This window comes from Barbatula barbatula, assembly GCF_947034865.1.
Source record: "Barbatula barbatula genome assembly, chromosome: 21".
Taxonomy (NCBI): domain Eukaryota; kingdom Metazoa; phylum Chordata; class Actinopteri; order Cypriniformes; family Nemacheilidae; genus Barbatula; species Barbatula barbatula.
The window spans coordinates 8,081,879-8,108,575 of NC_136784.1; the positions used below are offsets into that span (position 1 = coordinate 8,081,879).

The 26,697-nt window shown below is 38.5% G+C and overlaps 3 protein-coding genes across 20 annotated transcripts; all 3 read right to left on the reverse strand.

Moving 5' to 3' along the window:
• Window positions 1-580: 580 nt before the first annotated feature.
• On the reverse strand, window positions 581-14,276 carry yrk (Yes-related kinase). 16 transcript variants are annotated; one of them, XM_079485298.1, is made up of 14 exons: window positions 14,038-14,235; window positions 11,838-11,944; window positions 9,117-9,153; window positions 8,463-8,742; window positions 8,262-8,364; window positions 7,488-7,586; window positions 7,295-7,398; window positions 6,565-6,714; window positions 5,267-5,422; window positions 4,117-4,296; window positions 3,931-4,007; window positions 3,553-3,706; window positions 3,126-3,257; window positions 1,411-2,453 (listed from the first exon to the last, which is right to left on the reverse strand). In XM_079485298.1, exons 4-14 carry the CDS (start codon window positions 8,689-8,691, stop codon window positions 2,245-2,247), a joined length of 1,593 nt encoding a protein of 530 aa, XP_079341424.1. In that variant the 5' UTR covers window positions 8,692-8,742; window positions 9,117-9,153; window positions 11,838-11,944; window positions 14,038-14,235; the 3' UTR covers window positions 1,411-2,244. The 16 variants fall into 16 exon arrangements, with proteins under 16 accessions (XP_079341420.1, XP_079341434.1, XP_079341424.1 ...); XM_079485299.1 differs by having other exon boundaries at window positions 8,463-8,727; window positions 9,117-9,194; window positions 14,038-14,208; XM_079485300.1 differs by having other exon boundaries at window positions 8,463-8,727; window positions 14,038-14,207.
• A 513-nt stretch (window positions 14,277-14,789) lies between these two features.
• Window positions 14,790-18,941, reverse strand: sesn2 (sestrin 2). 2 transcript variants are annotated; one of them, XM_079484266.1, is made up of 10 exons: window positions 18,699-18,941; window positions 18,287-18,349; window positions 17,930-18,118; window positions 17,636-17,818; window positions 17,308-17,517; window positions 16,774-16,915; window positions 16,434-16,546; window positions 16,150-16,340; window positions 15,752-15,896; window positions 14,790-15,352 (listed from the first exon to the last, which is right to left on the reverse strand). In XM_079484266.1, exons 1-10 carry the CDS (start codon window positions 18,702-18,704, stop codon window positions 15,266-15,268), a joined length of 1,329 nt encoding a protein of 442 aa, XP_079340392.1. In that variant the 5' UTR covers window positions 18,705-18,941; the 3' UTR covers window positions 14,790-15,265. The 2 variants fall into 2 exon arrangements, with proteins under 2 accessions (XP_079340392.1, XP_079340393.1); XM_079484267.1 differs by having other exon boundaries at window positions 18,287-18,346; window positions 18,699-18,839.
• Window positions 18,942-20,396: 1,455 nt separating this feature from the next.
• Window positions 20,397-26,371, reverse strand: matn1 (matrilin 1). 2 transcript variants are annotated; one of them, XM_079484264.1, is made up of 8 exons: window positions 26,139-26,316; window positions 24,211-24,557; window positions 23,718-23,940; window positions 23,040-23,177; window positions 22,492-22,896; window positions 22,246-22,398; window positions 22,093-22,173; window positions 20,397-21,116 (listed from the first exon to the last, which is right to left on the reverse strand). In XM_079484264.1, exons 1-8 carry the CDS (start codon window positions 26,218-26,220, stop codon window positions 21,067-21,069), a joined length of 1,479 nt encoding a protein of 492 aa, XP_079340390.1. In that variant the 5' UTR covers window positions 26,221-26,316; the 3' UTR covers window positions 20,397-21,066. The 2 variants fall into 2 exon arrangements, with proteins under 2 accessions (XP_079340390.1, XP_079340391.1); XM_079484265.1 differs by lacking the exon at window positions 23,040-23,177 and having other exon boundaries at window positions 26,139-26,371.
• Window positions 26,372-26,697: the final 326 nt, after the last annotated feature.

A 26,697-nucleotide genomic window follows, 5' to 3' on the forward strand; every position in this document is an offset into this window, starting at 1 on the left:
GGTATTGAAGTTTTGCTCACAAGAATGACTTAATTTACCCTCCCTCAGTCCCTCTCTCTGAACATATGGGTTGCTTATAAAAAATCTCAGACATTCGATCCTGCATACGTAACAAAAACTGCAAGCTTCATATAACATCTGGGATGCACAAAATAGAGGAGCAGTGATCACAATTCTTTTATAGGCATGTGGCTAACTAGCCATTAAATGTGCATCAAAGTGAGTTCTTGTTATGCAAAGTGCATCTGACAAGATGTTTTGACATACAAAAACATGCATAGGAAATGCTCTTTCTACGATGTTAACATCATAGATGCTTTTTTTATATAAATATTTAAGAGATATGTGAAAGTGTTTCAATTGAAGAATGCTTTATAATGACCCAATTATGACAGAAATCTATGTGGAGGTATTAATGTCCTAGAAGTGAACTGTAAATGTGTTCAGACATGTGTTCTCTTAATGACGATTTTTCCATCCCAAGGCCCATGATCATTCAACATTACCTGTGGTATTTAAAAAAAACTCAGACAAACTATCCATATTCTCTGACTGTCTTATAGCAATGGTGTCAACAATGCACTGTATAATTGCAGTTTTATTTGATTGCATTGATAAACAGTTGTTCAGTGTCAGTTGTTGCCACAGCACCCTGGAGGCCTGGGAGAGCTCCTTGGTTGTTCCGGTGGTATTATATATGCCTGTATGACTGTATTTTGGTACACAGGTAAGTGTAAATGAGCTCTTGCCAGAATGTTAGACTAATTTTAGTACTTCGCCGCAACATGGGTGAAAGTCTAAGGCACCTTTGGATAAATGGTCTAGACTTAACACAAAGAGAAAAATCTTTTGTTAACTATTTACTAACATTTTTTATTCTTATATTTATAATCAAGATAACTCTATTTTAAATAGTTATAATTTAAGGCGAAGACACTTGATCTAATATCTTAGAAAGGGTTGTGAGAATAAACTGCAAAAAGAATCATCTGCATATCTGGAGATAGACAGCTGTTAAGTAACTTCTCCACAACCCACATTCCTCAGTGTTTGGTTGCATCTTGCAAGAGCTGATCTTTATAAACAGAGACGAATGGTCAGATATTCTAAAAATTAAACCTCAACAAACACACATCCACAAAGGCTGCAGAGAAACACACTATCCCTCCTGCAGCACAATGTGGGTGCAACAGTCTGCTTGATTCATTTATAAACATAAAACTCAAATCTGCAGCAAGAACAAAGTGCCAGATCAGTGCAGGTACGGAATGTACCATCATGACTACAATCCCCGCCAGGATAATTAATAAACCAAGACAGCATACCAAAGACCCTGCATTACTCCAGTCTCGTGCCTCTTCTGCCATCTTGTGGACATCTTTGGTAAAGCACGCAATGAACTGCGTTGTGATCCATTTAAACGCAGACTTGAAACATCTTTAATCCACATTTGTGTATTTATGTATGTGAGAATGTGTTTATGTGTACACGGAGTACAGAAAATACATGTTAGACACTTGGGTTGAGTTCAGCAAGCTCAGTATAATTAAATGGCACATAAACATTATCTAACCGTCCATTCAGGGTTTCCAGTCCATCCCTGCAGTATATCCACCCACCCTGAATAAAGGCACAGGTTTGACATCTATTTAAATTAAAACCAAATCGTGAGATATGATTATACTTAAAATTCAGTGTAAAATAGGAAAACATAAAGAATACAATTAAAAACAGTAGTTTTTACCTTCTCATTTTAGCTAGTATCAATACTGTCTTAAAATCAGCCTATAATGTCACAACATTAAGTCTATTATGGTACATCAGTGCTTTATAGGAAATCCCTACCAAGACTGTAAGCTTAAAAAAACTGAACCGAAATAAAAGAGTACAGATAAACAACAAAACAAATATGTTGATTGAATCTTGATTGAATCCTTAACTAATTACTGTTGATTAATTAAAAAGATTGAGAGTGATGTCATCGACAGGTGCTGTCATTGATGCTGAAGAACCGCACCATTAACATTTTCCATTTTACTACCTCATACGTGAGAGGTGCGGTCCAATGAAGCTGTATAAAGAAATGGATTTCAAATTAAACCTCTCAAACTAAACCCCCACGAAGAAACTGCACTCTAATGTGTTCAGTGGAGGCCTATAAATGGAGCCTTGAAATAAGATCAGTTTATAGAGGTATTGCAATAATAAGTAAAGGCAATTCAGACATGATAGAATACGAGTATATCACAGGTTCTCTCCAGGCTGGTACTGGGGTTCAGTAGCTGTAAAGTAATCCTCCAGGAAGCTCTGCAGGTACTCAAAGGTGTGTCTTTCGTCGGGGTCCTTCCTCCAGCACTGCAGCATCAACTCATGCAGAGACCCTGGACAGCCCTGCGGACACGGCATCCGGTAACCACGCTCCACCTGCTCCAGAACCTCTCTGTTGTTCATTCCTACAGATTGACACATAAACAAAAGTCTATTATGTAAATAAGCGATCCAGTTGTGATACTTTCAAAACATGGATAAACCAATGAAACATAAAAAAGTGTAAAACATATTAAATGCTAAAAAAAGTATAGATCCAATATATATTACTCTCTGAAAACTCTTTTAAAAAGCAGTGTGCTTAACCTAAAAAATGTTTTTATATTATATTTTATTATATTGGTAACACTTCAAAAAGGTTGTTGACATAACTGCATTAGTTAACATGAACTAACAATAAACAATATTTATTCAGCATTTACTAATCTTAGTCCATGTTAATTTCATCATTTACTATATTTTACATATATAATCTACAATATAACAATATAATCTATAGCATTTAATATATTACATTCTAAAATCAAAAGTTGTAACTGTTAACATTACTTAATGCACAGCAAATAACTAACATTAACAAATATTAATAAATCTAACTTAGTTTCTGTTTGCTAATGCATTAACTAATGTTAAAGAATAATTATATTATATTATACCTTCATTTTATATTGAATAACAGTTACTGACATTTTATCTCATACTGCCTTCTGTTTTGTGCAAAAGGAAGTAATAAAGCAACAAAAGAGAGTGTGAAAATATGGCTGTAGTGTCTCAAGCAACACAGGGTCAGGACGCACCTGGATAAGGCACTCTGCCCTTGGTGATGAGTTCAGTCAATAAGATGCCAAAAGACCACACATCAGATTTGATGGTAAATTTGCCATAAAGAGCAGCCTCTGGGGCGGTCCATTTAATCGGAAACTTTGCTCCTATAATACAAGGACCAATGAATTCAGAACAATTATTAACAATTTACGAATATTACAGATGAAAAATTGAACAAAGTCTTTAGAGATACAGCAGCCTAAAATAGATTAATGAATGAGGAAAACTGCAGTGCAGTAAAATGAATATTACAATAACATGAGCTGGAAATAAACTAAACTCACACAAGATGTGATCAATTGAATTTCATTGTATTGAAATAAAAATTGAAACTTTGTAAGTGCTGAGAAAAAACAGTAGAATAGATTAGAATCAGGTTCAGGACAGAATTTAGATAACCTTGTCTAGCTGTGTATTCATTGTCCTCAATGAGTCTAGCCAACCCAAAGTCTGCAATCTTACAGACCAGACCTTCTCCAACTAGGATATTGGCAGCTCGCAAATCTCTGTGGATGTAGTTCATCCGTTCAATATAGGCCATGCCTGCAGCAATCTACAAGAAAGAAAGCGCATTTCATCACAATAGTAAGAAGATCGATATTAGTTTTTTCAAAGAGTTTAGTCAAGTATTGACTGTTGAATGCTAATACCAGAATCTGAACATCCACTGTGATCCCAATCTTACTTTTTAACACTTAACACCAAGTTAATTCAAGAAGATCATCCTAGCAGTAGATATTAACAATTGTCTGTTAAATACCACTAAAGAAACTTTACCTGAGCTGCCATGTCCACAAGTTGAGGCAATTTCAAAGCTCTGCCGTCTCCATCTTTTAAAAAGTCCAACAAGCTTCCTAAATCACAAAATCAAGGCAAACAACAAGACAAACTTAATTTTTAGCTGTGTTCTCTCAGGGACTCAGTTTAATGTGTTTCTGAGAGGTACTGTATAATGGTCTATACCTTGAGTCATAAACTCAGTGATAATGTAAATGGGCTCCTCCGACACCACAGCATACAGCTGTACCAGTTTATCATGACGGAGCCTCTTCATGATCTGGGCTTCATCCAGGAAGGCCTCTGGTGACATGGTGCCTGGCTTCAGAGTCTTTACTGCAACTTTAGTTGTGCCGTTCCACATGCCTACACAGATATCATGTCAGAGACAGTTGCAAGAAGAGTGATATAACAATCAGAGATGAAAGAAGAGGTTTGAAAAGTAAGGATGGGCATAGTGGTTCCTTTTATAAACTCGATCATTTAAATACTTAAAATACTTAGTGTGTGTGTGGTGCAGTTTCCTGCTGTGCTATTTTTTGCCCATGTGCATTGTGCATCAGAAAAGCGGCTTTGGCTTTCACATTTGGTCTCGCTGTTGCTTTTAGCACTTCTCAGCTAAAGTGTGAGAATTTAAACTCAAACCCCTGTCAGTTACATTCATTGTGCATCGACAGGCTCGATATAAGGAAAATGTATACAACTATTAGTCTCTTGAGCGTTGAAGTGAGTGGTTGCTGATACGCAAATGCTGTATGTTGTTGTTCACTAGACTAGAGAATCAAACTGCAGTGACTCACAAATAATTTGTTCATGAATTTCTTACGGTGCTTATGCCCATCCCTAAACAGAAATGAGAAATCTGGGAATTTTTGACGGTACACCAAAGCCATAGGAAGCTGGGATTACTGCAGACAACAGGAAATATAACAAAGCACCTTCAAATGTTTTTTTTTCAGCAATTAGCAAATGTGCCATTGCATTTTTGACACAACAGTGAACATTGACACAGGCCTACGATGATATTGGGTTTTAGCTGACAGTTCAGAATCACAGACTGATGCTTGGCGAAGCAGGGTCAAACACAGCATTTGTGCTTTATGTATTTTTAAAGATCAGCGCTGTGAATGGCCCACAAATGGACCTCTTTCCATGTCACCCTGTCATCATGACTCGATATTAAATCCTAATGTTATGAAGATGGAGGTGCCCTCTCATGTGACAGACAAGGTGCATGGAAAGATTCACTAAGACCCCGGGGAGGTTGCCCTCCCCTGTCTGTGGAATTGGCATTAGCAAATGCTGACGTTTACAGCGGGTGTCGTGTCCGTCTCACCCATCCAGACGTCGCCAAAACAACCCTGACCCAACTTCCTGTTGAGCTGCAGCGTTTCCCGGGCGATTTCCCAGGCATCCCGCCCTAACCCCATTGTTTGGGGCGTGGCATTTGGACAGGCTTTAGTCAAGAAGTAACATAAACCATCATTACAACCTGTGAGAATGGTAAAAGAGAAAAGGGAGGGGGTAGAGGAGAAAGGATGGCATGCAATGTTAGATGGATTAGAAAAAGAGAACAAAACCATTACATCCTTACTCATTGTTTCCCTGACGTCCAGACAGATTAAAAACTAGTTTATGTGATGACTGTTTATCACAAGGTAGTGTAACATAGTCAAGGTGAGTAAGGCGTGAAAGGTCTGTTCCCTTCCTCCTTAAACACATTCCCATGCTTTTTGTGCGTCGTACCCATCCACACTTCACCAAACTGCCCGTTGCCCAGTTTCTTAATAAGCTGTAGCGACTCCCTGGGAATCTCCCAAACATCTTTAGTCTTCACTGACAGGTCAGCCAACTTAGGCATTCCCCGCCTACAGCTGCCAATCAAACGGCAGCACAGTCCTGCTGCACGCTCTGAAGAGCACGAAATAAAATAAATCGATAGAAACAAGGAGAGATGCAAAGACACAGACAGAAATAAAAAACAAACATTTATGACATTGAAAGCACTCACCAGCACATGACCACCACCACCACATGCACAAAACACACACGAACATACGCGTACACACAAATGCATGAAAAGTCTCAGCAGAGGGCGACAGAGCTGTTTTCTGACAGCCGTGATAATGTTTTCTTTATCTTTATGATTTATCAGCGAGACAGTCTGTTTATAAAGTTCAAGTGCACTCACATGTTTAACTTTTATTCCTTTAAATAACATGTTTTTATCTAATGCCTGCATATAGAGAATGTAGAGTATATGTGTATGTGAGGGTGAGTGACTGCTGACTTCAAACGTAATGAAACAGGAAGGCTCATACTGTAACACCAGACCGACATGTTGAGTAGGAGGCTCACTAACAGAAACTGATACAAGTATCGCTTCTTCAAAGCAGAAGTCAATTAAGCGAAAGAAGAGGAAATAAAAGATCAAATGATCAAAGATGGACGAACTAACCTTTTGGTCACCCAGCAAATAACAACACATCACGTGCAGAGTCGATTAATAACGCTGTATTCAAATATAATCCTAGATAAAAATCTATACACAGAAATCTTTCAATATATGACTTCATGCGTGGTGGAATTGCTGTATGCTCAGGGTGTGTGTTAAGTGTACCGTGTTCGACTGACCTGTGTAATGCTGCACCAGCTGCTGAACGGTGTCAAACTGTGTCCTAGTCGTGATGTAATATCCTCCATTATCCAGCTTCCTAATTTTATAATGCTTGACATGATCGCCCTTTGTATCATCCCAGTCTCTGATAGACAACGAGTAGGCTCCTAAATATGGGACAGAGAGACACCGTCAAACTAATGGTGCACAAACACTTAATCATTCAAGGAGTAGTTCCACCAAAAATTGTAATTCTTTCATCATTTACTCTCCCAAAAGAAGATATTTTGAAGAATGTTGCTAAACGATACAATAGAAGTCAATGGGGACTATCGGTTTTGTTTACCAACATTCTTCAAAATATATTTTTTATGTTTTGCAGAAGAAAGAAAGTCATGGGGGTTAAAAATGTCAGAATGAGGACAGAATGAAGATTCAATACTTGATAAATGTATATAAAAATATATAATACAATGAAAATACAACAACATTTTCATATATCAAAACACACAAACTAAGTTTTGGAGTCTCCAAGTGTACATTAATTTTTTTAAATTAGGGCTCTTTGTATTCCTTTGATTAATGAAAAATTATAATTTTTTATTACAAATTATTAGCAAGTTTTACCGTATCATAGAACCTTAACAATAATATATCACGCATGATTGAAACACACAATGATCAAGTAACACGTACATACAGTATATGCTTTTTTAAATTCAAACTTTTACAAATGAAACTGTTTACCTTTTGTTGTCTCACTCTCTCGAATCAAGAACGTCCCTCTAGGATTGTTGTGGGCTAACAGTTGCCGTTCTGCGTCCTTCCGACCCATCTTCCCAAAATACCATCTACATACACACACATCCACACAAGGTATTTAAAGCCATGTATAATATTAATGTAATAATGTGAAATGGTATGTTCATGTGTAACTCACTCTTCAGCTTGTATGGAGTCCACAGGGGCCACATAGTTACTCGGAATAAACCCAGAATTCCCTGTGTCCAATGACCGGGCCTCCCACCAGTCACCCTCACTGTGGATGGAAAAAGAAAGATCAAAAAGTATACACTATCAGACGGTAGGGGACAATGAACAAATACACGAAACAAAGAACGTCTTTATGACCAAACGTTTAAAAAGATGTACATCTGCCCTGTGAAGTAACTCCCATTGTGGTGAATTTTTACACTGAATTTTTTTTTAATAATAGTTGCAATTATTAGAACAAAATATAAAATAAAACAGTAAAAAATTGATTTGGGTCATTGAGAACAATTATAAACTTGATCTTCGCATATTTTAATTTTAAATCAAAAGAAACATATAAATGGTCTTAGGTATTTCCAGACAAAAATTGAAAACCAAACCAAAATGTGTTGGTTAACACATGGTTAACAACTGGTTAAATCATTTTATTCTGTTACATTTACTAAATAGGAAGTGATGTTTATTGCATGTCACTGCGGGTGGAAAATTGCATTATGCTGAAAAAATAATGTTAAGTAGCTAGTGCATTATTCTACTTTCTTTTACAAAACCCTTTATTGCTAATTATTGTGTATTTTCTGTTTAGTACAGCACATTACAGTATGTTTAACAGAAAACATAACAGAAAGTGCGCTAAGAACCTGCTAAGTCTTCCACTAAAATAAATACATTGCTCCCACATGTGTTATAACCAGGGTTAATCTCTCTGCTTCAAACTCACGTATTGTTGATAATATGGAACTTCTCTCCTTTCTGAAAACTCAGGTCATCCTCTGTACGGGCATCATAGTCATAGAGGGCTATAAAGAGTGTCACACCTCCTCCTGCACACGCAGGAACATACACACACACAGTTTGTTTCAGTAAGGGAAGTAACACTATATAGAAAAAACTACAGAAAATCACACATTTTTATACGCACCTGTGATAGGAGTTGGGCGGGAAGGGATGAGGTTGGACGAGAAGCCAGAGGACATTGGGTTTTGAAAATCATTAAAGTTTGGGATAAGCCCTGGGCCTGAGTTAATGGGGTTAGTGGGGTCCGCAATGTAACGGGCTGGGTCTGACGGCTGGGTCCCATTGCCTTTGTCACATGAGTTGTTATTAGACGGTTTTCCAGCCTTCTTCTGCTTACAGCAAGCACAGCCCATAATATACAGTATTTTCAAAGAGCACAGCTCATCACCCTGGAAACAGAGTTTCTTCCCCAAAAAATAAGAGAAGAAGATTGTAATTAGGTATAATAATATGGATTGGACATGAACAGACTATAAATTAATGTTCACATAAATGTATTGAAGCCGTGCATTTGACTTTCTGTTGGTGGATACATTAGCTGTTGTTCACATGCCCTGACAGACAAACATGTGATAATGTTTTTTTTACTTTATTTGTGTTATAGCATTTATACATTTGTTTTTCAAGCACTTTTTTAAAGACTTTTCTGTTGTCATGACTGTTATTGCTATGTCTTAAACTATGTTTGTTGCAGGTTGGTGAAATAGCTAAATGTAGATACAAAAATGAATTCCTGGAGTGCAAATCAATGGGATGCTGTCATAATCAGATCTCTTACCTGATCCACAGATCAGCTTTCCATATACACCATCTTCCTGGAAAGTAGATGTGAGAGATAAAGATGAACAGAGAGATACTGAGAGAGGAAGAGAAGGAGAGAAAGAAAGTGAAATAACTTTAGATTCATTTGTCTTCACACTATTTGTGTTACTTCCTCTTGCTTTCCTGTCTTGAAATAAGGGAAGTTCTATCTGTTAAAAATCCCCTTCAAAATGTGAGTATGTGCACAACACACTCTCTCACACTGTATAAAGCTATGTCCTGAATTCCTATCTGACTGACCATCAGTGGATCAACAGGATGTCAGTTTTGCGAGCGTTTCCTGTCCGGCCCACTAAAGCCTTCCCCATTTCCTGTTGAGTGAAGACAGGGTCCAGCTGTGAGAGCCAACACATACTGTACACAACACCCCGTTTCCACTGTTCCACAGGGCCACCTATGGTTTTACCTTTGCCTCACGTACATAAGATCCATACATAAAGGACCATACAGAATCAAACTTCCAAATGCAACACACAATACAGAGTTACTATCAATTGTATCATTAATTTTTTCAGTATGTGTATCTTATAAAGTACATGTCGTAGATCATATGCAGATCAAATTTGTGGCAAAAAATGGCCAAAGCGTGCATGTCAAATGTTCCAACCAACAAAACAAAAGGTGCCATTTATAAACCACAAGTTGGTTGGAAAGGCATCACCATTTACTTTAATGCTTCATTTAACAAAGCCCAAAACAGAATATTTTTACGTGAAGAGCAAAAATGTATATGTGGTTCAATAAAAGTTCCTCAAAGTTTGGGAACTGGAAAAGCAGGGAGAGCTGGCTGGGGCAGAGTCAAAAGAGGAGTGTCTCCTGCACTGCACTGACATCCAACAATCATGGACATAATAAAAAATCTATTATTATTTAAATAAATAAACTAAAAAAAACTTTCACTTATTGAATATGGTCTTCAAATCAACAAAATGTGAATCAGTAAATATTCATAGATGGCAGTCAATAGCGGGACCTGCACCCGGGAATGATCCATATATGAGTATATATCAGTTTATATATATATATATTTGTGTGTGCTGTGTGTAGTCATGTGTATATATATATATATATATATAGCTTGCTGCTGTTCTTCTAAGACCTTGTTACTCCGTATTGTTTAGTATATAGTGTATAAGGTTGAAATGGCAATGGTACTTGAACTTGAAACTTGTTTTTTTTTTTAATTACCACTGGCTTGACTTTTCAATTGCCTTTAGGCCCAGACAGAAAAATACATTAAACATGCAATAATGCAATTTATATGTATTTAATAGGCTAGCGGAACGTAGCTGAGTTTGCTAGTGCACATCAAAGTTAAGTGAAGATTAGCTTTTAGTGTTTAAATATATTCTACACCAAAGAAGAAAAGCACACCACAAACGCTTTGACACTTCCACTTACAAGTGAAGAGTTTGCATTATCAGTGAGTTGTCAAATGACGATTCATTGACAACTTCCTCTGACAAAACAAGCTTTATAAATCCACAAAATATATTTGGTAACGCTTTAGATTACGTCCACCGCAATACACCACAAAATTAAACAAGATTTAAAGCGTAACAATAATGTACCTCTACAGTACATATCTATAGATAAAGGGGAACGATATGTAAAGTTTGGGGAATAACAGGGTAAGAGTAAGGAAAATAAAAAATATATATTTATGAGGGAAGTGCATGCCATAAAAACATCCAAATCAAACCGCTCTTGAACTACTTGTTAATGTTCTTAAAAGACCATTTTACACATTTCAAAATTACTCATAGTGACCAACAATCCTAAAATCTATTAAATTAATCTTAAAGTTAAACTCAGTGGACAGACAGTCTGCGTTCCCCTTATTTCAGGTTTGCTGTGATAATAAAATAAGAACCCCATACTTAATTAATATCCACAGTAGCTTTTTAAAGGGAAAATTGTGATTACAAATATGTAGTGTAGTTCACGCTAAGATTGTTGTATAGCATACTGCAGGTCATGCATACCACATTATATTAAAATACGTAGTTATCCCTTAGTTTAAAATACTTTTATTATACTGTAAATACTATTTTACATTTCCTGACTTCTTTATTCCCCAAAGTTAAAATATTGTTCCCCTTTACCTCCAAATATGTACTGTAGTACATACACAAGAATATGTTTAAACGCTACCTAGCAATCGGGTCACTCATGAGGACCAACTAAAGACACAAAGTAATCAAGAAAAGACAACAATCTCAAATTAACGAATACTAATGGTAATATTTTGTGAAATCAATTCTTGTGAAAGGTCCAAAATAACATAGGTTTCATTTCACACCAGCAGGTTTCAGTCGTGTCAATGCTTCTCATTTTCACCAACAATGTTGGCATTTACAGCTGTGTGTCAATAAGAGGAAGTTGCATTTGAGGGTTTGAGGGCTAACCAACAGCATCTACAACAGACCCTGACCAGATGTTTTTGAGCACAGAGAGTATATTCGGGTTTTAGGTTGAGTGTTTCAGATCAGTACCTTGTTGGATACACTGTGGGGTGAGATCCCACAAGGTGCAAAACATTAATCTGCATTGAAAAGTGAAGTTATAATTATAAACAACGAACTGTACAGCTATGTGTATATACTTTATTTGTGAGACCCTTTCTCTAGGTTTTGTGAGAGTTTAGTTTGACTATCTTTCTGTCTTCCACTCTCACTTTTCCTGCAGCTTCTTCATCCTATGCCTTCCCTTATCCCCAATTCTGCTACCCTCTGAGACAGGAAGGTCCCTCCCCCATCAACAGGAAGTCTTGTGTGAATGGAACTGGAATGATAGGACAGGGAGAAACAAGTTGTCATGCTAGAATCCTCACATGTACACCCACATTCATATTATACAAAAAAAAACATTCATGACAAAAATTCAACAATTGAACAATAGACGTATGTTACAGAGTGGTTGCAAGCAGACAAAACTTAGTAGACATACCTAAATTTACATTTACATTTATGCATTTGGCAGATGCCATTATCCAAAAGTGACTTACATTGCATTATACAACACATTTGTTTCTAAGTATGTGCAATCCCTGGGATCAAACCCATGACATTGGCATTGCTAGCGCCATGCTCTAACCACTGAGCCACAGGAAATGGTAAAGAACTGGAGAGAGAGAGAGTGAGAGAGAGGACAATAGCATGTCCTGGGAACAGAAAGTCAGGTGTCACAAACACAGAAACTTCCTTTTTCCAAATGATGTCAATTTCCTCCAAAGTGAAATTCCATGAAAAGAAATTTAACAGCCAATGTGTTAACCTGTGTTGGGCCTACACTTTATAAAATATACACTTTATAAATGACCAACAACCAACAAAGGGGTTTGTCCATATTTGACACAACCACGGGTTGAAACAATCCCGCATTTAGTATGAATTCAATTCATTTTATGTGAGCTAAAAGATAAAACTCCCAAATATCCCCAAAAACACCATGTTACAGTGTTCAGGTCAACTAGAAAGGGTGCGATACTTTATTCAACAGAATAAAGGTCACCTGAAAAACTCACTGGATAAGTTATTCTTCACATTCTTTCCTATCGTAAAATGAATGTCAATTGACGCTCGTGACGGTTCTGAGCAGTCCGCCAACAAGCTGAAAAGATGTATCATATTGTGGTCAAGTTGCGATTCGGACAATTTTACCGGACAGCCGCACCCACTTCCTTCTCTAGCGCCTGGGCAGTGCAGCTAGGAAGTGACCTTCTACAGAACAGGAAGTGATGAAGCCCATGGCCTAATCTAGTCCTACGTTCCAATCTGTTTTTCACTCCTTTACAAACAATTTGTTTCATCTCATAAAATAAAACGGTGCATTTTACTGGCAATTTTACTTGTTACAAAAAGATTACGACATGCTCAATACAAAACTTCTGCTGATCGTCATTCTTCATGTAGTTTTCCTTCAATTTTGCAATCGCTTCGTTGAAGGTGATGGATAAAAAGTGATTGACCTTTCCATATACTAAAATCAACATGATGCAATAAAATGGCGTAATAACAAGCTTATGACACTGAGGGGCAAAAAGTCAGGCCTACCTGAAGACAACAAAACCTTTAGACATTGTCTCTTAGCTGGCTGTTTAAATAAGAGTTCATAGCACTAGATTAAACATCAGAGACAAAAACGTTTTCACCATTTTAAAACCTCTATTCTCAAACAACGGCAGCACTTTTGCTCAAGCTCTCACAATCTTGCTCTCCATCTTATTTATTTACTACCCACAGCTAGATATGGGTTTGTTGGTTTCGGCTAACAGTCGGAGCTGAGAAAATAATTTTTTTCACGTGCATGCAGTGCAACGCATGTCACAGACCACTTTAACTGCTTAAAACCCCTTTATTTCACCTACTTCTAAATTCTTAGCAGGATTTTGCTCTCCCACTTTATTTAAAGTTCAATATATGTCATCTCTGTACTGCCACCCATCCAAATAATGTCTTGAACTTCTCTTGAAGGGTAGCTGACTCTCATTCTCTGGTCTAGTATCTGACTCTCGTTCTCTGATCAGTTTCATGTCCTTATGGGAATTAAAAGCATCCCAGTAACAACTTCACTGTTTGATTCACTGCTCGATTCACTTTAATTAAAGATCATTTTTTAGCTGTCACGGCATGTTATCTGCGCCAAAAGCAATCGCAAATCTTAAAAAATACTTCACCAAGCAAGTTGCGCATCTCGGACAGGAGGCAATACAAATACCGTTAACACCGCCGGGTCCACAATTTATTTACAAGTTTATTTCTCCTCGTCGCAGATATTTTTGCGAATTTGCTACTGACATGGTAAATACACATCTTTGATTTTACATAGAAGTATTTGCCTCTTTAAGTAAAAACACAAGCAAAAAAGTTACGCACCTTCAGGAATCTCTAAAGCACCGACAGTTACCGTGGAGCTCAACACGCAGCGGCGTGAGATAAATCAATCAATGCGCGTCCCCCGCAGATTCAGAGTGATTTCATGAAGCTGGTGTCCGTGCGGCGGGCAGCCGGCCTCGGGTGCGCTCGTTCGAGTCAGGTTCTGTCCGGAAGGGCTGAATTCCGCGCGCTCTCCGTACCCGGCGATGCGCGAGCGAGCGACTCCACCTCCTCAAAGCAAAGACCGGCACATTTATACATATTCAAACTATTTCCCGGAAATCCAATCTGTTTGATCAGAAGCTTCGTACTGTAGTGAGGTGAGGCACACTAACCGCTGTGCTCTTAAATACTATTTATTTGTGTTTAATGGTAGTTCAATAGAATATTTGACTAGATGATTCTCATTAAACGTGGGACTTTAATAATGAACGGGCATCGTACATCACTGTTTGGTATCCGTGTGGGTATCAAGGTTGGGCACGAAATACCAAACTGTTTCTCGACCATTCACCTCCACCTGGTGGCTGAATCGTGTTAGTGCAGCTCTGTCACTTGAAACAAGACGTCAATCGCAGGGCCATTTAAAACAAATAGGGGAAGATAAAAAAGTATGAAAGATGGAAAACTGAAAGACCTAAGACATTTCCCTGAAATATTACTATCAAAAAACAATCTTTCAATCTAAAAAAGAAAAATCCAAATAAATCCATGTTTGCCTTGTGTCACACGATTTAAATACAAAACACATCTCATAATAAAATATTTTATTATATGTAAAACATTTTTAAAGACATTGCACAAACAACAACAACAACAAAAATGTGCTTGTGTCGTCCAGTTTAGTCCACTGTAAATCAGCTCTCAATCTGAGAGAGAAAGAGGCAACGAAGGTTGCTAAGTGTCAAACTCAAACGCTCATCAACTTACACACAAAAACTAAATACTGCAGTCTGAAAAACAAAAATTCACAGTATGATAAGAGAGAGGTCACGGAGAGGCAGTTCATGTGCAAAATTCCTTCCCTCCCAGACGATCATGAGCAGCAGCTCAAATCAACTGTGCCATACAGGCAAAAAAGTATTACAAACGAAAAAAGAAAGGAAAAGACAGATCTACTGTGTGCATAAAGTGTGTGTCATATTAAGAACAGTTGGGGTTGAAAGTAGAGCAAGTGCATACGGGTCATTCCATGTTTTAATGCTGTTTATGAAAGCATGTGTGCTTTTTAGGTCATGTAGCGTGTAATTGCTCTCAGTGCATAGAGTAAAGCTGCCTGCAGTCGCGCCTCCATCACTAATAGGTTCACGTGGACCTGCAAGAAGTAAATTACAAAAGACTTACACAAGAAGCCATTGCTCTGCTTTCTACATCCCCAAGAGGAACTCAAGAGACAATCATTGCTAGTTCTCCTTCATTTTATGAATGCTCCACTAAAACGAATTTTACGATAATATTAACAAAGCAAGCATCAATGAAAACTATTTTTATGTACCGTTTCATTAATGCTTTTAAAAATCATTAAAATGGCACAGCAGATGACAAAGTGCATTTCAGAAAAACACCACTAGAGGGCCATAACATCTATATCACAATGCAAATTTAATTCAGCCGTAAATACGCCAAAAAAGAATCATAATTTGATCATGACTCAACTCATATGCCTGTAAAATGGATCGGTGTTAACTTAACATCAGTGGCGTTAATCACGTACCTTTTCTGAGTGGCGGAACTGTCTCCAAAACGAGAAGTACATTTTTGGTGTGGTTTTTTCAGGGTGACAAGCCACTGTTTTAACATATACTTTTAAACTGCGCTCCAACAAATGATTAACATCCCCGTAGTTGTAGTCATCATACCTGTGGTTGTGAACAAAACCATAAAAAAATAATCATTTGTATGTTTGTTCTGTACAACTAAAAAATCTTACAAATATATATTATTTAAATATTAACCACTCTTAAAAACCTTATTCAATTATTTAACAATGTGTAAAGTAGCTGTGAAATAAGTGAATTTATTTTTGCATCCAGTCAATGATTATATTATTTAAGGGTGCTATAACTAAAGTCACTAAATGTTCATGACATGGCTGACAAGTGAGTGAGGTACCTGATGCCATAGATGCAATGAATGTAGTTCCAGATAGCTTTGCGCAGAGTGGAGGTATCCACATCTGAGTGCATGGCCATGGTGTGGTATGTTAGTGCACACACCACCTGAAACTTCTCATCCAGAAGCTGTGCCATCTCGCTATACAACCTGTTCATCAGGGAAAACCCGTGATCCTCCCACGAATGGTCCTGAAAAAACAAAAGATTTTTTTAGAAATGTATAAATGTTCAATGTAACTTTGTTACACTGTAGATCTACTGTAAGTACAGCGAGTAATGAACCTGAGCTCTCATGGTTGGGGGGGCTTGTTCTCCTCTGGGACTGAAATCCTGGTAGGTAAAATCTGTATCCACAACAAACCGTGACACACAATCAGGAAGAACAGAACGCTGGACTGTGTAAAAAAAACAAAAATGACACAGGATTGTCAAAAAGTGACAATGAAGGACAAAGAAATCTGTCATCAAACAATTTAAATGAGTTAAAAGTATATTTTATATTTTTTACTATTTAAATTCTTGTCACATAATTCCTGGAGGGCCTTCACGTTCAACAGGTGGCACAAGAACCAGTTATGTGAATTAGTTATTCAACATTCCCATAACGTGAGTGAGTTCATACCATCGGCAGGTTCCAGTAAACTCTCAGTTCTCTCTCTTTCAAAACGAGTCACCATCTCCTCCTGTGTAAATTCTTCACCGAGCTGTTGGACCATCCTCATCTTCTCCATCAAAAGCTGAACCTCGTTCACAGCTTCAGACCACTATGCGTAAAACACACAGTTAGCCGAACGCAAAATGTTACCATTAAAGTGACAGTTCCCCCAAACATAAAACAAAATTGTCATTATTTACTCACCCTCTAGTCATTTCAAACCAGTATGACTTTCTTTCTTCCGCAGAACACAAAAGAAGATATTTTCTGGCTCCAATCACTTGCATTGGTTTTGTGTCCATACAAAATAAGTGAATGGGGGCCAGTGCAGCTCGGTTACCAATTTTCTTCAAAATATCTTTTTTTCTTTTGTGTTCTGCTCAAGAAAGAAAGTCATACAGGTTTAAAATGACAAGAGGGTGAGTATATGATAACAATATCTACATTTTGGGGTATAACGTTAAACTGTAATCAATACAACATTGGTAACAACTTTAATACCTCTTGTTGATTTTTAGCTTTGTCTCGGACAGAACCGCATGACTCCGTGGGCGAACGTGGTTGGACCTGATCACCCGACTGTGCAGGTTCTGGAAGAATTCCACACCCCCAAACAAAAGAGGCCAAAGAGTGGGCGTGACTCATTAAAACCACCGCCTGAATCAACTCTGCCAGGGACCATCGGGCCTCTGCACCAGGACAAACCAACTCCTGCAAACATAACACAAAGAGTACATCACATTCTTCTCTACATATAATGAACAGTGCTTAATGGTAATCATACAGGTTTTGGGAGTGAATTTGTACTTTTGGGTCATCATGTGTTTACCTGTATGTGTTCCTGGGTGATGATCCAAGGTCTGTGTGCAAGTAGCTTGTTAAGAGTCTGCAGGCGTTGTATTTTAGGTGGTGCACAGTATAGTCCCCTGAGCCAAGTCTCATCACCTCCGGCAAGTAGAAAAGCAGCGGTGTGATGCTGCACTAGGTACGAACACTGATGTCGTGCCGATGCCTGAACAACCAGAAAAAAATGTTTCAATTATTACATTATAAACAATCACATTAATGGCTATTTAAAACTTGCAGGCTTTATAAAGCTGCTGAACAAATACACAAGCCTTACCAATATAATTATAAAATGTCTCCACGACAAAGGCAAGGGACCATCCAGCTGCAGCAAAGCATGCTGGGTGCGAAGGAAACAGGCCAGGTAGGAGGAATGCAGCCCCATTGCCATGGTTACATGATCCGCACGCCCTTCTGACAACAGAGCCTCTGACATCATCTCCAGTGCAGGCCCTTCCTCCAGAATCTGACGGAGACAGAAAATGACAGAGGTTTGTTCTGTAAACAAACTAAGAATGACAAGCAGGTTGTGACACGGAGCAGAAATCATTGTGGGCAATTCTAATGCTGCCGTAACTTGTCAAACTAGGTGACATGCCTATAATGACAAATACCACAAATGATAAGCACACACCTCTTCGGCAGGGATAAAGGCACTGGGCCCAGAAGGCTGGGGTATGTCATCACCCCCTTCCTGCTGAGACAAGGAACAAAGATAAATGCACAGGGTGGGAGATAAAGAAAGCACTTCTCTTCAGGTAAAAATATATCATAACATCTATATACAGACATAGCCCACCAATCCTAAACGTATTCACACGATAATGAATACATCTTGCACTGAACTCTTATTCCTATGCTGATGATAATAACTGATGACTAACGACTTTAATGGTGCTTTAATGTGGCCCTTTACCCACTTGTTATCGGGTGTCTATCTCGCAATAACAAGGCTTAAACAAACAGGGCAAACAGCAGATCAACGTTACTTACACAAACGACACAAGACGGCGGTTCATCAAAACATTAATGACAGAGTGACTCACCTTCATTGAACGAATACACGGTTAAAGGCCACAGACGGAAGAGAACATTCGGTAAAGGTGTCTTGATGGGTATTAGGTCCCTGCACTATGATTTCATTGCGCCCGTACAAGTGTCTGTGGAAAAGCAGGAAACGGTACCGGGAGGAGGCGTGGCGTGCGTGAACACACAGCGCCGGACTCTTGCATCACCTTCGCGGCGCAGCGTGACTCAACTCACCGGTAACGAGGTGACTTCAGGGCTGTACTTATACATATGTACTTATCCACCTTTTTCTCGATGCGCGAAATTACCCATTATGCCTTGCGTACGCGCGAGGGGCTGATGCTGGTTCGCCTCTTGATCTCGTTAGTTAGGCATTTAAACGGACGTTATAAACTTTAATGTAATTTAAAACAGCATTAGTCAAAGAGCAGTGTCTAAATTATTTCACGGGGCATGTGTTTTTAACCTAGACCGCAAAAAAACAACTTTGTTTCTCACCATAAGAAGTTGGACAGCGACATCTACTGGGAGGACGAATTCTTGGCCGTAGCCATCAACAGTTCACATTTCCAAAGCGGAGCTGCTGAGTCCAGTGTTCTTAACAGGGGAGTCACAATCTAACGGAAAGATTTTGATACTCACACACGGGCTATAAATAAACCTGAACACATCGCGTTGGATCTTTAATAAAATAACGCAGTGTTGGAGACATCTGGATGCTCCAGTGTGACTGGTTCTGTTATGTCATGTGGCGATACAGCTGCTGTGTTGTTGAACGTGCCTTTACTTATAGAGCTGCAATGCTGACTTGGCCAAACATACACATAAATACATACAAAATATATTTATTTCCTGTCTCATACAATGTGAATACGTTTGTTTGAATACAGCAGCTATAGTTTGATAATTTGCAATAGTACAAATGTTTTACAGGTTTACAAGATGATTGAATGGTTAAACTATTAAATTGCTGTGTGTAATATTTGGAATAATGTTCCTCTAGTCTACAGTATATCTGTAGTTAAAGGAGAAAAATATACAAAGTTTGGGGAATAAAAAACATTTATACTGTAAGTATTTTAAAATAAGGGGTAACCATTTTAATATTACATGGTATGGATGCCTGCAGTATGGTATACAACATTTTTGTAATCACAATGTACTACACATAAATAAGCTACTGTGGATATTAACTAAGTACAAGATTCTTATTTTATTATCACCAACATCAAACATGATTGTTTCAAACATGAAATAAGGGGAAATGCTGTTTACGAATGAAGCACGCAGACTGTAAATTAGAGTTTTAACTTTAGGATTACATGTTTTATTTGATTGATTTTAGGATTGTTGTTTACAACTAATTTATTTTAATTATGAGTTGTTATTAGATATTTGAATGAGCTTTAATGTGTAAAATGCGCAATATCAATATTGATCTTTTGAGACTATAATCAAGTATTTCAAGAGTGGTTTGATTTGGATGTTTATACGGTATGCATCCCTCTTAAATATTTTTAAATATTCCTAACACTCCCGGTCCCCACCGGGATATAAAAACAAGGCTACAATCTCACACTATACATCCCTCTGTACCTGAGACACCTAATTATTGAGCTGAACGTTTTCTCTTATGTAACCTGCTACTTATCCAACATGAAGCCTTACAGCACTGCTGTTAAGCGCACAACAACAAGGACACAATGAAACAAAGACACAGACACAAAGTGAGATTTTATTGAATCAACACAAACAGTTATCATAACACTTGCTGAGTGGATGATTGCCCATGTCTAATGTGTTTGTGTGTGTTGTGTCTCTGTATGTGTGTGCTCAGTTAATGGAGTGTTTTAAATAATAAACAAGCATTCACACATGTATTTCAAGTCCAATCTTATATTAAATTACCCTTATTTATATTCCATATAAAACAATAGATAACTTTATTGGGGGGCAAAATGGTAGAATCAGGACTGATAGGTTGGAGAAAGGTAGAATGATGAAAAGTTCAGAGTGAAACCTCTATTAGTTTTAATGTACACATCACTTCCCCAGAAAGGATGACTTTCTTATGCAGGTTACCACACATGCACAACCATACGGAAGACTTTAATTTAAACATACAGATTCCTGGCTGTGGAAAATTATTGCTCTATGCTGGAGTCCTGATATGAGGGAAGGCTGTTTGAAAACCAACACCTTTCTTTTTAGGGTGACCATAATTCAAAGCACATGTAGACAGGCAAACCATGGTCTCCAAGGACAATAGCGATGAAGACAGAACACAGAGTGGAGGAGAGAAAGTTAAGCAGGGGTCAGAGGCTCAAGGTTTTTTTACAATGAAAGAAAGGGGTGTTAGTGTGAGAATTAGATCTTGGTGGCGTCTCAAACGATCTTGTTCTCCAGGGCAGTGATCCTTTTTGTCACAGCTTCCAGTGATGCTGTTGTCAAGGAAATAATTATCCTTATGGCTTAAGACATGTCAGAGATTTTTCACAAGGGAATGTTTACATTTAGGCATTTGGCAGACGCTTTTATCACAGTTTAGCTGCAGGAATCCTCTTAAAAATTTACCATCTGATTTTATAGAAAAGTCACAGTCAGCTCTTGATATTTGATATCAATTATCATATAGAGTGCCCAAATGTTTTTAATATGAAACATTACACTCTTAAAAGATACTGGGTTGATTTCAGCCCATGGTTGAGTCATAACGGGACCAACATCATGGTTAGGTAAAATATTTAACCCATTTGTTGGATTCGTCCACTTTTGACCCAACGTGGGTTGAAACTAACCCAGCATTTTGTACTTAAAATGTTTACACTTGTTTATAAAAAATCGTAATTTGAAAGAATTTTGCTGTTATTTTAAAATATTTCTCATGTATAAAATCCCAAAAATGTAGTTTTATGGAAAATCCCTGTTTTTGAAATATGGTTGAAACCAATCAAATTGACAAGAAAAACGGGGAAATTGTAATTTGACAAGATTATTGTTCACAGTCTACTTTCGAAATGTGGTCAAAAACTGTCAAATTAGAGAAAAAAAATTTGGGCGCCAGAAATAAACCATAAAAGAACAGTTTTCTTTCCTGTAAAAGTAGTTTACCCCCATTTTTCTTGTAACCTTGCAATCTTTTTCTGTAATTTTATGTTTTTTGAACGTATTTTCAATAATACATGAAAAATCTGTTAAAAAAACTCTGTAAAATTCCAACAATTCTGAATTAATCTTTTTTACACACTGATGTACTTAAAAAGCCTTACCATACCTCAAAAGATCTATGTTTGTATCCATAAGACATGGAACAGCATTCCATAGCATTTTGTTACTCAACAGCAATGAGCTTAATAGAAATTTGTTCATTACCAAATTGCAAAATCAACCCTTCTGTGAAGGAAAGGATATATTTCTTTATTAACGCCTGTAGTGCCTCCTCCACCTTTTTCTGGAATTTGACAACTGAATTACATTCACAGGGATCTTCCTCTGCAAAAATAAATTAGTTCGATGAGTTGCATCAACACCGGTCTTATTCGTATTTTTCATGCCGTAACGTACCTTGACAAACATTGATTTGTAGCTTCTTTGCGATTTGGTTCATGGCTTTGAAGTCAGCTGTGTAGAAGTAATGGTCAGCGACAGGTTCAGAAGCAATCTCCTTCAGCTCATCCTCAACAGCATTACCAACTCCCACAGCATACATCTTAAATCCTGAGGCACACACGCATCCAACATTGTGCACTTTAAGATCAAATCCACACATCATACCCTATTTTTACTCAGTTTGTGTGTGTTGTTTCTCACCGTTCTCCTTGGCCTTCCTGGCTGCATCTCCAATGTAGTCTTGGGACCTTCCGTCAGTGAAGACAATTCCAATCTTTGTGACACCAGGTCTGGCACCCTGGTTAGGAGTGAAGCTGTGGTCTGACAGATAATTGAGAGCTGTGCCAGTCATGGTTCCCCTCTCCATGTAACCCATTGCTATCACAGCGTTTTTGAGGTCCTTTTTGTTGTTGTGGCGTCCCAGAGGGAATTCCTGCCTTACAGAGCTGGAATACTGCACCAATCCAACATGGGCATTTTTCTCGGAGACGTCCAGCTTGTCTATTATCTGGTTGATCCATTTCTTCACCAGCTCAAAGTTCTCAGGTCTAACGCTCTTTGAGCCATCGATCAAGAAGACCACATCTATGGCTGCATTACTGCAAGCTGAGACAAGAGACAGATATGTTTGTGCTTGTGGTAACTGGTGTCAGCGTTTCATCTCATGATGGGACTTGTTTGTTCATTGTGGGATGGGTGGGTCGTGAAGAAGACTTGACGTCTCTGACACAACATTCACACTTACTCACCACTGCATGATCGTCCGTCGCTCATGAGTGTGTGGCCCTCTCTGCAGGCGCACTTGAAAGATCCATGTGTGCTGATGCAAATGTGCTCACAGTCATGATCGCCTGTCACGCATAGGTCCGATACAGGTTGTGTCGGCTCTATGTCCGTGTAAGACACACACACACCGGGTGGGGGATGGAAGGGTTAGTGAGGAGAGAATTATTCTATGTGAAGTGGAAACTTTGTGTTTTAACCGTCTGCTGTGCTCGCAAGAACAGCAAACCTTTAAAACACACAAGAATACAGTATATCAGAGAACCAGGTACATCAGAACTTTTAAACATTTTGGTGTTTGAAGTGTCTGTTGCCCTGATGCAGATTTGCTACAGCAATGGTTCTCAAACTTTTATGTTTCCGATTGTTGTAACAATGTGAATAACATTTTAGATGTCAGATATCACCTCTGAGAACCACTGCTGGCAGCAATGTCAATCATATCAGTGAATCCACATGCGTTTACTTCTTCCCCAGAGACCCAAGTGCAGTTGTGCATCAAGCAGAGGGTGGAGATCTACGTCTGAGATGAATGATAACATGCCCCAATGATACTCATGCCCTTTGCTCTATATGCACCTGAATCTGAAATCACCGTTGAGGAGAGTCAACTCAAGACCTTCATTCTCTCCGCTCCCACTTACCACAGAAGGCCTCTTGGAACTTTATGGTGAGCTTCTCGATGAGGCTGTAGCTCTCCACATAATCGACGTGATCGTCGAGTGGTTCGCTGGCCATCTGTTTGAGAATGGGCATGTCCACGCGTCCCACTCCGATGGCGAAGATCTCGATGCCAGCCTCCCGTGCCTTGACCGCGATGTCACGGACATTGTCTTGAGGTCTGCCGTCAGTCACGATGATGGCCACCTGCGATCAATGTAACACATTTGTACAGTATACATGTGCATATATTTTGTTTTCTTCCACAGTAGAAAGAGTCATATACAAGTTTGGAATGACATGAGAGTAAATATATGATGACAAATTTAGTTGATTTTTGGATTAAGATTATAGTAGATTTAGATGGTTGATTTATCCATTGATAGTTATATAACACAATATGCAATTCCATATGCTTCTGATGATTCCAATATGGACAGAGAGAGACTTATGGGATTGTCTGTCACAGAGCCTGACCTTGCTGACGCCAGGGGATTTGCGTGCGCCTTCTGCTTCGCTGAAGGCCACATTCATGGCAAACTGGATGGCAAGGCCGGTCATTGTACCAGAGGACAGTGGCTCAATCTTGGACACAGCCTTAACCAGTCCAGCCTTGGTTTTGTGGGACTTCAGCGAGATCTCGTTCTTCACCCGGCTGGCATAGTTCACGACGCCCACGCGAGTTGCGCTAGGCCCGACGTTCAAACCTTCGATGACTTTGTTGAGGAAAACCTTGACCTGCTCAAACTCAGCGGGGCGGACGCTTCGAGAGCTGTCGATGAGGAACACCAGATCAGTGGGCTTAGTGTTACACAAGCCTGCAGCTAAAGAGAAGAAATGCAGAAGAAAGAGTTGATGTGAGGGATTGCCACATGATGAAATCCATTTTAATACATTTACACCCTCCTCAAAGTTACAGTAAACCCAAAAATGAAAATTCTGTCATCAACCTCAAGTTGTTCCAAATCTGGAGAAATTTATTTTAAATAAATGTATTTGGAAGGATTTGAGTAACCCAACAGTTATTGGCTAAAATGTGTTTTGTTGAACACAAAAGAAGATATTATGAAGAGTGTAAGAAAGCAAACAGTTCCGGGGCACTTTTGACTGCCATTGTAATTTCTTCCTACTATGGTAGTCAAGGGTGACCAAGAACTGTTTGACCCTACAAGCACTCTTCCAAGTTATTTCTCTGTGTTATTATATTTATAAAAAAAATATTTTTTTATAAAGATTTGAACTCGAGGGTGAGTAATTTATTACAGAATTCTTATTTATGGGTGAACTATCCCCTTAAATCTTTATATATTTTTTTAAAAGGAGGGATTGAAACGATCCAAAAACAAAACTTCTTCCCTTGTTGTTTTGTTGATGATAGTAGTGTGGTCTCTCTCTGTGTGTGTGTGTGTGTGTGTGTGTGTGTGTGTGTGTGTGTGTGTGTGTGTGTGTGTTGGGGTGCGAGGAAGAAAGTTTAAGTGGAAAGCCAGACAGTCTGTATGTACCTCAATAAACGTACAGTGTTGGCTCTTCTCATAATAGCTCCCATTGATTATACATTCAGCTTCAGGTATGCATGTGCACACAGGTATGCACACATACTCTCTCTCACACACACACACACACACACACACACACACGCAGTAAAGAGCCTCTTTGTGTACAAATGTAGAGATGTGAAATCTAAAAAAACTTATTTTTTCCTAAAGCACACAAACATTTAGTAAAACCACTGAAACACAACCCCAATTACCCACATGATTACAATATCTCTCTCTCACAGTTGGTCCCCTACTGGAACCACATTCTCACATTTACATTTATTCATTTAGAAGATGCTTTTGTCCGAAGTGACTTATGAATGAGAGTATTCAATTTTTTTCACTATTTAAATCTAGATTATTGAGCGTATCTCATATTCTTCAAAATATATTATTTTGTGTTCAACAGAAAAACTTTTACACTGTTTTAGAACCTCTTGGGTGATCGTTCACCCAAACATTGTTTGGGTGAAGTGTCTCTATAAGCTCTTCAAAAGGTTACAATTAATGTCTTTGCTTAACATTGAACTCTAAAAGAATAGCGTGAATATATGAAGGATATTGCACGAAAAAATATAACTTTAAGCCTGTAAGCCAGTTTGGAAAGAAACATCTACCAAATGCATAAATGTTGCATAAATGTACTATAGCATTTGGGTCTGAGCGTGCATTTAATTTCAAAATTTTTGGTTTTTACTTATCAGAATCCATTTAGATTTATGCATTAAGCATAAATTATTTTTGCCAGGAATGGAACCTATAACCTTGGCATTGCTGACACCATGCTTTGCCAATTGATCTACAGGAACACCCAGCTAGTGCAAATCATATTAATGGATCATTAAACATCACAATTTGTTTTCTTACCCATGGCGGCCGCGTTTCTCAGATCCACGGTGGCTTGAGCTCCCAGGATGCATAATAGCATCACAAACCCCAGCAATGTCATATTGTAATGTTGCTTGAGTCCTCACGACCAGGTCGACAACCAGAGACAGACTGATTCCCGGTGAGAGAAACTCTTATGTTATCAATACACATACACACACACAAGCAGATACACACACTTTACGTTTAGAGACGCCGCCCTCAAATCCCTCTCTTCGAGGTCTATGTGGAAGCTTTTTGAGGGTGGGGATACCTGCTCCAATGTTTGGGGTATGAAAGACAAACACACCTTGATGTGTGTATGTGTTTGTGTAAGAGAAACCAAGTTAATTTGGAGCCCTAGGAGGGGTCTCTAACTTGGGTCTGAACGGAAATAAACATTAAGATGAATCTGTCTTTTCTGGGCACTTTTCCTCTGAAATTAATCTCGCACACGCAGGAATTTATGCGTGGGGATTATGCGGGAAGCCTCAGTGCCTGATCTAACACAGACAGCCCTGTTCTGCCTGTGTGTACGTCTGTGTTTTTGTACCATATG